We start from the raw sequence: 14,847 nt of genomic DNA, 5'->3' as shown, positions 1-14,847 counted from the left end.
TGGACTGATATTAAAATAATTAAGTTCAGCTAATTAAATAATATAAAAAATTATTTCAATAAATAAATTTTATTTTTAATAGACCAACCAACCTAATCAAGTCTTCAAGTCTTAACTGTTTCTAATGTCTTCACCCTCTACTAAACTGCATGTACCACACCTCATTTACCTAGCCTATAGACCATCGAGTGTTGATTGATTAATTAAGAAATAGATTCTACACTCAGTGAAGAGATCTTACAATACAGTGAGGATTATACCATTTGTAAGTGGGTCGACATTACTCAACGTACTTGGACACAAGCTCCATTTCAAAATTTATTGTATTAATTGTAAACATTAATTAATTAATTATTAATTAATTTATTTATTATTTAATTTATTTTTAAATTAACTTTATTAATTAACTTTATTTAAATTATTATTAAATTAACTTTATTATTTAAATTATTTTTAGATTAACTTTATTAATTATAAACATTACTTAATTATTTATTATTTAAATTATTTTAGATTTACTTTATTAATTATAAACAATTACTTAGTTAATTATTATCTTTATTATTTAGTTTATTCTTAGATTAACTTTATTAATTATAAACATTAATTAATTAATTATTAAATCTATTTCAAATTATTTTTAAATTAACTGTATTAATTATAAATATTAACTGTATTAATTATAAATATTAATTAATTAATTATTAAATCTATTTCAAATTATTTTTAAATTAACTTTATTTATTACAAATTGTTACCATACAACACTTAATTAATTTCACACCAAATCATATAAAAAATTAATTAATTAAGTATTGCCTGTAAGCAGATCCTCCCTTTTTGTTAGCATGTACTCTCTTCACCAGCATCCAACTGACCTCATCTACTGTAGACAGATACATTTCTGTTTGATCTACCAGGTTTGTGTTACCCTTCAAGGGCCTTGTGGCCGGATATGATGTCTGGCTAACTGGATTTTTAGGACATCAGTGTGTTTTGGTTGGACAAATATGTCTGACTGTTATAATCCCCACAGCGATATCAACAAATATATGCTAACCAACAAAACCTACAAAGCTTGTTTTTCCTAAAATCTTGCTTTTATTTGTCTAACCTAGATCTCCAGTCATTGATATCAGTTGCAAGCAACCATCGACTCTGTATACTTTTCCTTTAAAAATGTCAGTCGTCTTTGTCTGATGCCCACAGTGAATGTGTCAGACAGCAAGATGCAATCTGTCACAAATACTGTCACCAGACTGTCTGCTACAGCTTCAATCTGGCCAGACTGTTTGCCAGAGCTTCAATCTGGTCGGGTGTTTGACAGCATCACTTCTGTCCAGCAACTACAAAAAGCAACAGTCTGGTGCTTGGAGATACTTGGATAATATTAATCATCCGCACAATGCAATGGGCAGAGACATACAACACCTGATGTCACAAAAGGCATGATCCAATTATGACAACCAGCTGACGGCCGGTATGTCAAACATGAACACAGCCGGATGTCTAATGACAAAGGACTCCTAAACCGGACTCTTACCTAGATTGGCTTGAAAACCAGCATACACTGCTTTACCAAATTTCGGACGTAGAGCCAAAGCAATATTCTCTACATCACATCCGGGCTCTAAGCCAAGCTCGGCGGGCGGTACATATGTTAGAAGGAAGGAAGTCTAGCGACTACTAAACACATCCATCTTGCCTCTATTCTCCGCTACTATCTTGTCCACTTGCTGCCTCGCTTTCTTCACGCGTTCTACGCTGCATTCCGCTAGCTAGACAAGAAAAACAACAACAACCAACCTTAGCACTTGCTGACAACGACAATTGCATTCGATTCGACTTTACTTCGATCTTCGTATCGCCTCGACCGAGAAGATGCAGATCGGCAGGCGTCAGACTGCAGCCGTCAATGACTAGTGCCTAGTGACGTCAATATTCACACACACTTGTCTTGATGAACGATGAATGACACGGAAGAGAGAGTAACTCACCTTGCTCGGTCTTGTAGGCTCACTAGCAGCACGAACGAGTCAAGAACAAACAGAATAACAATCGCAGGGCGCAAAAACGCAGCAATTTCGCAACCAAATTCTTTCTATTTATGAAATTGACTAGACTATCAACTTGAATAACAGAGATAAGGATACGACATTGGAAGAAAATGGTTTTAGGCAACGAACGCTGCTACTTCTGTTCTACACACCAGCCTGTACCCTAAAACACTAAACATACGGGAACCTAAGCACAGGCCTTATTCACGCCCACCGAATGCCCCCGCGGCCCGGAAGGCTATTTACGTCACTCGTTGTAATTAACGTTGCTGAGTTTTTCTTGTCGAAGCATAAAACAATGTCGTCATTGAAAGAGGTATGTTCTGGACTCCCGGTTGATCCTCTACCTTCGCCAAAAGATCGGGACCCCTTTACACCTCACGCTCCGGCGCGAAAACTTGTACTGACTGAAGATGAAAGAAAAGTATTGATTACTTGGATTTTGCTTAAATGGTTACTTGATTTTTTGCGCTTAGCAAGCGCTGAGGAACGCGCTGAGATATTTTCCGTCGTCTTGTCACTTGATTTTGGCACCAGAATTTGCCAAGGAATTGACAGAATGCGGACATATTTATATGTATCGTTTTAGACCGGACATTGCAATGAGGTAATATGTTGTTGTGTTATGTGAATTAAGTTGGAATTGAAACTGTTATATGTGTGTTTGTTTGTTTTGTCTGTGTGCTTGTGTGTGTGTGTGTGTGTGTGTGTGTGTGTGTGTGTGTGTGTGTGTGTGTGTGTGTGTGTGTGTGTGTGTCTGTCTGTCTCTGTCTGTCTGTCTGTCTGTCTGTCTGTCTGTCTGTCTGTCTGTCTGTCTCTGTGTGTGTGTGTGTGTGTGTGTGTGTGTGTGTGTGTGTGTGTGTGTGTGTTTGTGTGTGTGTTACTGTGTTCATACGTGTTTGTATTTGATAACTGAATTTATCAAATCATTTCAATAGAGCATATCCCATTGACGAATACCCTGCCAAGTGCAAACAAGCTGCAGCCATCATGCACATGCTAATGAACAACCTTGACCCACGAGTTGCTCAGGTAATGCATCACTCTCACATAGCAGCAGCGAACTTCTAGACCTTAGTTGATGCACCTAATTTAGTAAATAACAACAGTTTAGCAGCTACATACAATATTGTAAATGTTGTCAGCACTCTTTAATTTAATGTGTATTGTATTTGGAGTCTCATAAAAGTAGTCTCAAAGATACTGGTCCGAAAAGACAATGGAGAGACAAACGTACTGTGATACATACTGATACAAACATACATACATACAGACAGACAGACAGACAGGGAGGGAGACAGGCAGATAGGAGATGTTGGGACATCAGGAGAATGGCAGTCTAATTGTTGGTGATTCCATGATTGTGTACACTGTACGTACACTTGCTTAGTCATCATAACTGTTAACATAAAGCCTAATTTAGTATAACACGTTGTAAATAGTTTCCACATGAACTGGTGACGTATGGAGGCAATGGTCAAGTGCTATCAAACTGGGCTCAGGTTACTTACCGCGCATGACAGCCACTCTGTTGTGTACTGATTATTTGATGGTTTAGTTTTGGATACTGATGCACTACCTTTCTATGATGACTGACGAACAAACTCTTGTTATGTGTTCTGGACATCCACAAGGTTTATTTCCCAGCACATCGTTAGCACCTCGAATGGTCATCACCAATGGATTGGTAAGATAATATAGTTTGATATAAACAACGGAAACTTTAAATTAACAGTTATTATATATATATTATTTTTTCAAACTCTAACAATTCCCCCAAACATCCCTAAACCAACAAGTCTTACATTACGCTAGTAGGTATATCTCAATTATCAACATCCTGTACTTCAAGCTGAAATCTCTTTAATATGAATCACTCTTGAATTATGTTTCCATAATTGAATAGAATATTGCTGCATCATATTTTGGAAAGCCTGGTGGAATTTAAGGCTACTGACTGCTGAGGTTTTGGAAGCAATAGCTTTCAGAGTTTTGATGCTGAATAATGACCAGAGCCTCAAGGTCTCAACCACTAAGGGGTAAGAGAGACCACCAGCTGTACGAACTTTGTCTTCACGGCGAATATCCTTTTGTTCTTCACCTGCCTCTGCTGTGGCTGCAGCCCCTACAGCTGATTTTGTCACATATAACGGTTGCAAAGAGTTTCTAACTGTTACGTCAAAATAGGCAGGTCAACCCTCCAAGAAATAAGGGTGAAAACATCACCAGGACGGCTTTCAGTAGAACCATTGCACCTGATCTCCCTCATAGCTCCCCTGTTCTCAACCAATACGGCCTGGAAAATAACTTCTGCCAATGCATTGTGTCTACGTGTGTGCACTCTGGACCAAAACCACAACCAAGAAGGTGATCTCCAAGAGTGTCAATGTGCTGATCACAACTGCACAAGACAGATGCCGGAGGAGAAGGCAACATCTTGATTTCCAACCAGAGCCGTACTGCAATAACAAACTCATGAGGAGACATGGAAAGGCCAAGATTAGAGTTCAAGTTGGGTATTGCCCGCAACCAAGCTCCTGCATGAGATGTACTGATTGAATTTAAACGTGCTCTGTCTCGCAAGCTAGCAGTGTTCAACAAATACTTGACTCAATCAGAGTCAAATTCTGATTGGATTTGTCGTTGAGTAGCAGTGCTGAAATCTAAAAGTCGAAGAACCGTGTTTGTTTTGCACATAGTGACAAATCTGAAGATGGCTTTCGGAGTCTCCTGATAGTAAAGGCCTTGAAAAATGCAAATTTTCAATATCACTGCAAGCCTTTTTTGGAAGTCCTGTACCGTCTTACGAGTAGAATTGCAACTCCCTACATAAGCAGCTGGTGAAGACTGGACTGCTTCTCTCAGACCAAGTCCACCAAGTCTAATAGGTAATGTCGCTTGCAGCCATGCCATATCTGTAACAGAAGAATGACAAATACTTTCTAAAGATTGATGTAACCCTTGATCAAAGCGTTATAATTGTTCCAACAACATGGCATATATATATATATATACTTATTTACTTATTTACTTACTTATAACATTTTACAGTTATGTTTTGATGCTTGTTTGTTTATTATTCAACAAATGTAATGTTAGGGCACACTGAAAAAATTTGTCGCGTTGGGTAACATTTGAGAAAGAAAGACGGGCGGGCGGGCAGGTGGGCGGGCAGGCGGGCAGTGTTTTGTTTTTGTGTGCGGACACCCCCTTTCATAGCACATGCTGCAAACTAAATGCTACAACAGCTAAACAGCAGATGGAAGTAGACATACCAACGACCAAACTCTGCATGCAGCTGTACTTTATCAGCCAACTCTACATCTTGTTTGGCGGCAGTGGCAGTGGTGTTAGTTCTCATGTTGATGACATAATCCTCCTGATCACTGTATCCCATCTCCCCCAATATGTCACGAATTTTACAGTCTGCACAAACACTAACAACCTTCCCATCTTTCAAAACGCACATTCTCTCGCTCATGGAAACAAAGAGGGCAATAGAAGACGCTATGCTATCATACGAGTGCATGTGCAAGAAACCGGACGGACCTCCAAACATGGGCAGGGGTTACCCAACCCGACAATTTTTTGGTGTGGCCTTATGTAATGTTGTGTCTTTGATGTTAGATGATTCCCAACTACTCATCTAGAGAAATTTATGACAAACTATTTGCCATGGGTGTTACAATGTGAGGCGTTTTGTTTTGTAAGTGGGTAGGTGTTTATGTGGTTATGAACTTGCGTATGTAGGTATGGGCAAATGACGGCAGGAAGTTATGCCTACATTGGACCTCAAGGAATTGTTCATGGGACAGCAGTAAGATGACACATGCGCGCACGCACAGTGACACACACACACACACACACACACACACACACACACACACACACACACACACACACACGCACACACACACGAATGACATGACTTGTTGTCTGAGGTCCTTTTGACTATTTTGTGTGTGTCATAATAGTTGACTGTGCTGAATGCTGGACGGAAATATCTAGGACTAGAAAATCTACGTGGCAAGGTACTCTCTGTTTTTGAGCTATTTATCTGTTTATCTATTTGTTTGTTATGTTCAGTTTATGTGTATATGGTATATTATCTTCATAGATCTTTGTTACATCTGGTTTGGGTGGAATGAGTGGAGCACAAGCGAAGTCAGCAGTCATATGTGGCTGCATCGGAGTCATTGCCGAGGTCAGACACACAACACTTACATTCTTAACAACATTTCGCTACAACACAAAGCGCTAACCAGATGTTGTTATTTTAGGTGAACAAAGAAGCTATTCAGAAACGATACGATCAAGGGTTAATATCAATTAGTGTATTGTGTTTTGTTTTATTTCAGTGTTTTGTGTGATTAGTTGGGTGATGGAATTTACTGATAATTTGGACGTTTGTGTGGCCAAGATGCGGTTGATTATTTCTGCACGTGTATCTGTGGTTATGTGTTTTACTGAGCTGCTTATTTGGTTTAGAGCGGCACGAGATGAGAGCAAGACTGTGAGTATTGGCTATCATGGAAATATCGTTGATCTTTGGTAAGTGCGTTGTAGTTTATGATGAATTCATTGAACAGTGGATGGTAGGTTTGTAGGTATCGGTTGTTGTTCATGTTGTAGTGTCTTCAAATTTCTATGCTGCACACCTAACAGTCTCTTTCTATCTGTTTTTCTTGTTTTTGTATATTTTCGTTTATTCACGAGTGTTCAGTTTTTGTACTACATGAATACATATGATTCATTGTGAATGCATAAACATGTTGAAGTTAGAACAAAGAATGTCATTTAGTATCAAATCTTTTTATCTAATGACTTATTCTGTATTCTTTGTTAGTCTTTGGTCTTTGTTATCTGTTTGCCTGTTGTGTTTTTGTTTGCCTTGTTCAGCGACGTAGGAACCTAGATTTGGTTGAGGGGGCACACATTTGCCTAGGGGGCATGGCTAGACAAACAAGGCTAAATGTTTTATAATTATTCATATATATGCATGCTACACAGCAAAAAACAGTAAATCAATACAAATAGTGTTAGTTCAGTATGTCATGTCAATGTTATCCGTTTCTATGTCTGTCATCCGTTTCTATGTCTGTCATCCCTAAATACCAGCAGGTCACTCGACAGGTACACAGCTAAAGTTGAATACATTTTGGCCAAATCAAACTTAGCCAAATATTGGAGGGGGGCACGTGACCCTCCGGCCCCCTGCTTCTTACGTCTATGATTGTTTATTGTTTATTTTGCTTTCTATCATCTTGTTTTCAATCTGTTTGTTCTTCTGTCCGCTATTTGTTTACCAGTAAGTACTGCTTTAACTATTTATGTTACTTGGACAAGATATAACTAATTAACAGAAGTGGACCGTGAATACAAATGTTGTGGTAATTGTTAATGCTTTGCTTTGTGTTTAGGGAACGGTTGGCTGATGAATTGGATGAAACTGGTGAGTTGTTAGCTGATCTTGCTTCTGATCAAACTTCACTGCACAACCCGTATGGTGGTGGGTACTGGCCTGTTGGGGTAAGAGCTATCACATGGTCTTTTTGATTAAATTTGGTACATGCAGTTTGGTTTATTGTGTTCTAAATGTATGAACAGTACACGATGGAAGAAGCTACTTGTATTCTGGAGAATGATGCAATTAAATTTAAGAATTTAGTTCAAGAAAGGTTTGTAGTAGTTTGATAATTTGTGTTTGTGTGAAATGTGCATTTGTCTGTCTGTGTATCAAACTGACTATTTGCCAGTTTTTGTTACTTTGCTTGTCTGCTGTTGTTAACTTTTTCTTGCACTTAATTAAACATCTAAGACTTGTAATGCACTGTGTGTGTGTGTGTGTGTGTGTGTGTGTGTGTGTGTGTGTGTGTGTGTGTGTGTGTGTGTGTTTGTGTCTGCTTTGTGTGATGTGATGTGTGACATTTTCAATAGTCTTTGTCGTCAAGTTGCTGCAATCAATCGACTAACATCAAGAGGAATGCATTTTTGGGACTATGGCAATGCATTCTTGTTAGAAGCAAGTCGTGCAGGTAATTGGTAGCTCATAGCAACCAACATGCTATAAGGTGTAAAACACAGTGTCTAGAAAACGGTGCAATGCATGGATGATGTATTATCGCTCAGTCTGTACCACAACCCTACATCTTTCTCATTTTTACAAAATGTTTCTAGACTTGTTTGCATTCTTTTTTGCGAGCGTAGATATGCGCAGTAGCTGCATTCTTCCTTTGCCCAGCAAACAAACGCCGTCATTTTGCTGGTAACGTTGTGTATAATTATTTGAAAGGCGCGTTGTTTTTGTACGAAATATTTATGGTACTATTCTCGGATAGTGAGGTGCCAATTTTGATCAGACTAACTAAGTTGAAAAGTAGGCTAGCAATTTATCCGGGATCTGTGGGACTTGCAAAAGAACAAATTTTTAAAAGAGAACACTGTACATGTACTGTAAAACCGTACCGCCGTCACAACATCCGGGATACAGTTTCTCGCTCCTAGAGCACCGCCCCTATTTGATGATGGCTGAATCTGATCCTCTTGTTGCGGCAACAACGCATTTGGATAGAATGCAGTCGCTTTTAAGTTCTGAGGTTGAACGACTTACAGCGGAACGCGCGAAGATGGAGGAAGATTTTCCTAAATTACAGTTGTTTACTGAAGAATGCACGAGTTTGAATGTGGGAGGGACTATCTTCATGACTACACTGCAGACGCTGAGGAAAGATGGCGATAGCATGCTGGCCAGCATGTTCAGCGGACGGTTTAATTAATATGGAACCAAGAAAAGATGGATCTTACTTCATAGATCGAGATCCAACTCATTTTCGCTTTATTCTCAACTTTCTCAGAACAGAAAACATCATCGTCCCTCATGATGCAATCGCTAGAGAAGAGCTGCTGTTGGAGGCGGAGTTTTATAACATCAAACCAATCATAGACAAACTCAGTGATCTGGCGTTTACTAGCAGCACTCTGATGAACACAGAAGATAAACATGTTCTTCTGTCTTGGTTGAGTGTGAAAGTGAATTGGCGCCTCATCTACAAGGCAAGCAGAGATGGGTTTAAAGCTGCTGATTTTCACCGTTGCGGTGACAACAAAGGAGAGACGATCAGTGTGATACACACTACTGAAGGATATTTGTTTGGAGGATATACTGATGTGCCATGGACAAGTGCAAGTGGTGCATGGAGGCCAAGTTTAGAGTCTTTTCTGTTTGCTTTCAGATCTTCAGCTTTGGGAAATACTCCAGTAAAGGCTATAATAGTCAACAGCAGCAATGGAGTCTTTCATCAATCTAGCTTCTGTTGTACATTTGGAGGAGGTTATAATATTCACATTTCTGATTCCAGTAATACCACCTCCAGCAGCAGCAGTAATTGGTCTGATGGTCAGCATTACAGTTACCCACCAGGTGTCACTTCTAACAATGATTGGCTTATTGGACAACAAAACTTTCAGACACAAGATGTGGAAGTGTTTGGACATTAGTACTGCTAATTCAAACTTGCATGTGAAAATGGGCAGTATAGATTATGGTTTTCTACCTTTATAAATTAATAACACTTGTGTAGTGTTGTTGTTGACCGTAGTTTGTTGGCATTTTATTGGTGTTTACATTTATTTGTGATGTAATTGCTGAGAGATCATGGAAATACCACATTTAACGGAGACTATTCATAGTTAGAGGAACGTGCATTAGCTCTTATTTCTTTCTTTATTTTGCCACTTTCTAAATTAACTGCTAGGTGCTTAGCAGATGTATTGGTAGTTGGTGCTTGTTTACTAATCTCAGGGTTACGGTGATTGTGCTTGTGAATTAGGGTCAGGGTAGTATTTATTGCTAACTAGATAAGACTACTAGGTTGACTTTGTCGACTTTGTTCCACCATCTAGAGCACTAAGAAATACTATACTTAGTATACCATGTCAGCAGATATTATCTGATGTACACCCAATCAAGCAGAACTATAACCATTATTCGATTCTTTGAGGAATTTGTCATTGCATACACTAATGTTGCTGTACATTTTAATAAGACCACGTGCAGATCATAGATAATACCGACTGCTGTATGATTGCCTATCTTCACTAACTCTCAGGCATTTAACAGCAATATTAATAACAATTAGCTGTTTAGACAGCAAATTGAGAAAAATACGGTCACTAGTATACTATTGCACTTTCTAAGGTTTGTTGGCTTAGTGAATCGACAATACAATACAATGCCGTTTATCATGTTGTCACTCGGTATTGATCAGATTGATACATCTATGCATGTAACAACGTGTTTGATTGTACTTTTTTTATTTCTGGCAAGATGTGAACGCATTCTGTTTTGCTTTGTGTAGGAGCTGATGTGATGGTTGAAGGAGCAGCCAGAGCCTTTCGATATCCATCATATGTTCAAGACATTATGGGGTAAAACGTCTATTTGTATGTATGTGTGTATGTTTGTTTGTTTGTTTGTATTATAGGTCTGTAGGTATGTTTGTTTGATAGTCTTGTATCTAATATGTACAGTGTTTGTCAGTACTGTGTTTCTTTAGTGTTTGCATTTCTTCATGTTTCATAACGTTAAATACATTTGTTTGGTTATGACATTCAGTCAATGCCCTTTACCTTGTTTAGTGAGATATTTTCTGGTGGATTTGGACCATTCAGGTGATCACAAGTTTTCATCTCATTTTACTCCATTAACAACTAAGAATGGGCTTTAGATGGGTATGCACGTCAGGATTATGCACTGACCTTGAGACAACAGATCGCATTGCAACAGACATTCTAGAAGAGATGATATCACAAGGAGGTAAGCAAAGTGCCACTCATTTGTTGTCTAATGTGTTGGAAATTTGTTAGTCGATCAGCTAACCTTCCTGTGTTGACCCACACATATTTCATCTCATTCTATTAAAACACTTGACATTTCAAAATTAATTACTTAATTTTAGAAGTTGTGGTATACATATGTACTTGTGAAGGTGTGTTGGTACACGTGATTTATTTTGATTTGCAGACACATGCATGCAGAGTCAGTCACTTATGGTACAGAATTGTATTGTATGTCAATGGTTTATTTGCTGGTTGCCCATTCTTCGATCTTCACAGACTGCTGAAGCATGTTGTAGTGATACGAAAGTGTAGATGGTCAACACTCTGTTTACTTACAAATGTCTGATCTAATTATTATTGTACAGTTCAAAACTTTTATCAGTTTTACATACAGTGCAATAGTTTGACGATCATGACGAATGATTAAAGTAAAGACTTGCTGTAACCAGTACAGCGCTGTACAATTTACATATACAATTGGTTTGTGCAAACATGACTTACTGCACTTGACTTTGCTTACAGAGCAAGATTTTACTGAGAATTGACGTCTAGATAGTCAAATGAATTTAATGAGTCCCAGGGGTGCTGGAACCAAATGTAAAGTGGTATGGCCTAACGTGCACTAGGTAGGCATGTTTATGTAAAGATTAGCACACGCTACCCATGGCACTTCTTCAATGCTTTCTTTTTGAATGCAGATGAATGCTGTAACCTTGACAGCTTGTTTCACAGCAATGAGTAAATACGTTTTAATGCGCAACACCTACTGCCAAGAATGACACAGGGAAAGACTATAACTAATGTAACTAAAAATATATTAGTTATTTAATCAGTTACCCTTAAACCGGAAGTACTCAGTAATGGGCAACTGACAAAAGTCCATTTTTCGAAAAGTAGTGCGGCTGACGCCCTTCCAGCACCTGTGATGATCATCAATCACTTGTAAAGTAGTGCACATTAGATGTTGGTCTCTAGTGGTCCTACAGTACAATGATTTCCATGTTCAGGCAGCCTGGAAGCTGTTGGTGCAAATGATTTTAGTTCTGAAAGGCTTGCTGTGTAAATGTATGACTGTACCATGAGCAGCATAATTCATGAAGACCGTGATGAGTTAGTTGTTCATGAATTATTAGGCAGGGGGGTATATTGTCAGTATGAAGACTGATGGTAATGTTAGCCTGCCTTATGAAGAGTGACGCTAACAGCAAGACGAATGGTGAACAGATTGATACAACACAGACAGACAAGGTACACAGAGAAACAGACAGACAGATAAACAGACAAAAAGAGAATGGCTTGTATAGTCTTTCATTGATATTATATCAACAGTTCCATCGTATGTAAAACAACAATATGAAGACAATTGTCGATGGATAAAGGAAGCCGGCAAGCATAATCTTGTACACAACATTAACACTGGCCAACTACCAGTCGACACTCAATTTCTCTCTTTTTCCAGGTTGTTGGCTCTCAAGCTCGTATTCTCTACAGTGACATGCAGGGAAGGATCGCAATAACGAATGCATTCAATAAAGCAATCAGAGATGGTACATTACAGGTGCAGTCAGTGACAGACATAATTTGTTGGGTGTGAATATTAGTGTGTTGTAGGGTCCTGTGGTGATTAGCAGAGATCATCATGATGTTAGTGGAGCAGACAGGTACAGTTATGTTTGTGTGTGTGTGTGTGTGTGTGTGTGTGTGTGTGTGTGTGTGTGTGTGTGTGTGTGTGTGTGTGTGTGTGTGTGTGTGTAGCATGTTTGTTTAGACGGAAGCAATACAGGAGGAGAAGTGTGTGTGTGTGTGTGTGTGTGTGTGTGTGTGTAGCATGTTTGTTTAGACGGAAGCAATACAGGAGGAGAAGTGTGTGTGTGTGTGTGTGTGTAGCATGTTTGTTTAGACGGAAGCAATACAGGAGGAGAAGTGTGTGTGTGTGTGTGTGTGTAGCATGTTTGTTTAGACGGAAGCAATACAGGAGGAGAAGTGTGTGTGTGTGTGTGTGTGTGTGTGTGTGTGTGTGTGTGTAGCATGTTTGTTTAGACGGAAGCAATACAGGAGGAGAAGTGTGTGTGTGTGTGTGTGTGTGTGTGTGTGTGTGTGTAGCATGTTTGTTTAGACGGAAGCAATACAGGAGGAGAAGTGTGTGTGTGTGTGTGTGTGTGTGTGTGTGTGTGTGTGTGTAGCATGTTTGTTTAGACGGAAGCAATACAGGAGGAGAAGTGTGTGTGTGTGTGTGTGTGTGTGTGTGTGTGTGTGTGCGCGCATGTGCATTACAGTAACAAATTTCACTGATTGTTTAGTCCATATCGTGAAACAGCTAACATAACTGATGGTTCCAAGTTTTGTGCTGGTAGGAAGAAATTTCTAAATTTAACAAAAAATATATATTTTAGTTGTCTTCATGCTTGTTTAGACATGGCTGTTCAAACTGTAATTGGTGATTCTTTTCGTGGTGCTACATGGGTTGCTCTACACAACGGTGGTGGAGTTGGATGGTATGAAAACCTTACTGTTGATACAATAAATAGTAATACATCAACAGCAGAAGTACAGACAGACAAGCAGGAACACCAGACAGATAGTACATCATACACTTTAGTAGTACATTAGTTTGTATCTATTGCGTTACACATTGCTGTATATGATAGGGGTGAGGTTATTAATGGAGGATTTGGTCTTGTGTTGGATGGATCACAGGTGCTACTCTACATGCAATGTTAGAGTTTGTCTAATTAAATTAAATATATTGTGTTAATTAGGAAGCAGGAGATAGAGCTCAAATGATGCTTTCTTGGGATGTCTCTAATGGGGTAATGATACACTAAATGATCTACACTTGTTTGGTCTGTGGCTTAAGTTTATTGTTTTTATCTTTATATGTGTGTGTGTTAGGTGTGTAGGAGAGCTTGGGCTGGTAGTTTGACAGCTGAGACTACAATTAGGAGAGCGATGGAACAGAATCCTTTACTGACTGTGACGTTAGGAAATCATGTGGACGATGAGTCACTATTGGACGAAGTGTTGTGATTCTTGAGGATGTTAATATTGTCATTTGGGTTGGTTGTTATCAACCAACGTCTAGTCACAGAGACTATGATTGACTTTGACCAATAAAGACTGCAAATTACATGTTTGTAAGAGACAGCATGTCCGCACAGACTACTTGTAACACACACGTGATAAAATGTCCATGTCAGGTGCCTGATAACTAGTAAATAATAGACGCATTACTTTGTGTTGTCCTACACTGTACTGTCCCACCGCATTCTGGTGGGGTTAAAAATGTATCGAAATGGTTAGCCTCGTACCCAGGCCCTGTTGCGTGCCCGAAGAAGAGGGCCTGTTCATCTTTTTTACTGGGATTCTTTCGTTTGAATGGGATTGTGAAGAATCTTTCGTCCCAATGGGATTTTGATGTTTTTCGTCTTCGGTTGAGACGTTGAACTTTGTGAATGGAATAGATTAACATTTCTACACAGTCTGCAAAGTATAGAGTCATTTTTAGAAACGACTTCGATCGCGGAAAACTCAAGACGAATTCGCCTTGGTAAAATTTCGACGTTAGGCGTCATCTACTAAACTAAAAATTGTCTGCGCTGTTATGGAAACAACCTAAATAGCTTTTTAGTACAGGCATTTTGTGACAAATTTTGAGTCAATCCTAAACTAATTGCAACACGAATTTTTTCAAGTGTTTCGTATACAGAAAAGTGTCCTCTATAACATACTCAAAAGTCTTAAGGAATATCTGCAGGAGAAAGTGTCAAAAGGTGGTCATACGTGGTAATGATAACATACTTGTTGCTGATTCTACACCATCTTCTATTGTGTGTGTGTATATATATATATATATATATATATATATATATATATATATATATATATATATATCAATATTTTTGTGGGATTGTTAATGTGTTTGAACTTTCTGTGTTTTTCAACTACTTACCTG

General features: G+C 38.7%; 2 protein-coding genes across 3 annotated transcripts in view; one reads left to right on the top strand and one right to left on the bottom strand.

Moving 5' to 3' along the window:
- Positions 1-2,246, bottom strand: part of LOC134197039 (histidine ammonia-lyase-like) — a 9,568-nt gene extending 7,322 nt beyond the window's left edge. The window contains exons 1-4 of the mRNA XM_062666277.1: positions 2,154-2,246; positions 1,998-2,019; positions 1,852-1,926; positions 1,706-1,778 (exon numbers count right to left, since the gene is read on the bottom strand). Coding sequence (XP_062522261.1) covers positions 1,706-1,778; positions 1,852-1,926; positions 1,998-2,019; positions 2,154-2,158 — 175 coding nt within the window. The 5' untranslated portion in view covers positions 2,159-2,246. The remainder of the gene's footprint in view (positions 1-1,705; positions 1,779-1,851; positions 1,927-1,997; positions 2,020-2,153) is intronic.
- A 96-nt stretch (positions 2,247-2,342) lies between these two features.
- LOC134197110 (urocanate hydratase-like) lies at positions 2,343-14,040 on the top strand. 2 transcript variants are annotated; one of them, XM_062666363.1, is made up of 26 exons: positions 2,343-2,481; positions 2,534-2,664; positions 2,996-3,089; positions 3,500-3,559; positions 3,616-3,744; positions 5,685-5,746; positions 5,808-5,874; positions 6,032-6,088; positions 6,175-6,261; positions 6,338-6,375; positions 6,432-6,482; positions 6,546-6,608; positions 7,478-7,586; positions 7,665-7,735; positions 7,995-8,092; positions 10,415-10,484; positions 10,695-10,727; positions 10,784-10,872; positions 12,225-12,295; positions 12,355-12,453; positions 12,507-12,556; positions 13,196-13,245; positions 13,309-13,390; positions 13,544-13,592; positions 13,655-13,705; positions 13,788-14,040. In XM_062666363.1, exons 1-26 carry the CDS (start codon positions 2,356-2,358, stop codon positions 13,920-13,922), a joined length of 2,022 nt encoding a protein of 673 aa, XP_062522347.1. In that variant the 5' UTR covers positions 2,343-2,355; the 3' UTR covers positions 13,923-14,040. The 2 variants fall into 2 exon arrangements, with proteins under 2 accessions (XP_062522347.1, XP_062522346.1); XM_062666362.1 differs by having other exon boundaries at positions 6,432-6,608.
- Positions 14,041-14,847: the final 807 nt, after the last annotated feature.

Source organism: Corticium candelabrum, chromosome 22 (assembly GCF_963422355.1).
Source record: "Corticium candelabrum chromosome 22, ooCorCand1.1, whole genome shotgun sequence".
Lineage (NCBI taxonomy): Eukaryota > Metazoa > Porifera > Homoscleromorpha > Homosclerophorida > Plakinidae > Corticium > Corticium candelabrum.
The sequence above is the reverse complement of the archived record's forward strand: the minus strand, read 5'-3'. Positions and strand labels throughout refer to the sequence as shown.

What these genes read in the sequence shown, in the direction of transcription:
- LOC134197110 (XM_062666362.1), top strand. Translation starts at nt 2,356, where the DNA reads ATGTCGTCATTGAAAGAGGTATGTTCTGGACTCCCGGTTGATCCTCTA. An exon ending in GTTAGAAGCAAGTCGTGCAG is followed by an intron (nt 8,093 to 10,414) that starts GTAATTGGTAGC and finishes TGCTTTGTGTAG; the next exon opens with GAGCTGATGTGATGGTTGAA. An exon ending in AGAGATGATATCACAAGGAG is followed by an intron (nt 10,873 to 12,224) that starts GTAAGCAAAGTG and finishes TTATATCAACAG; the next exon opens with TTCCATCGTATGTAAAACAA.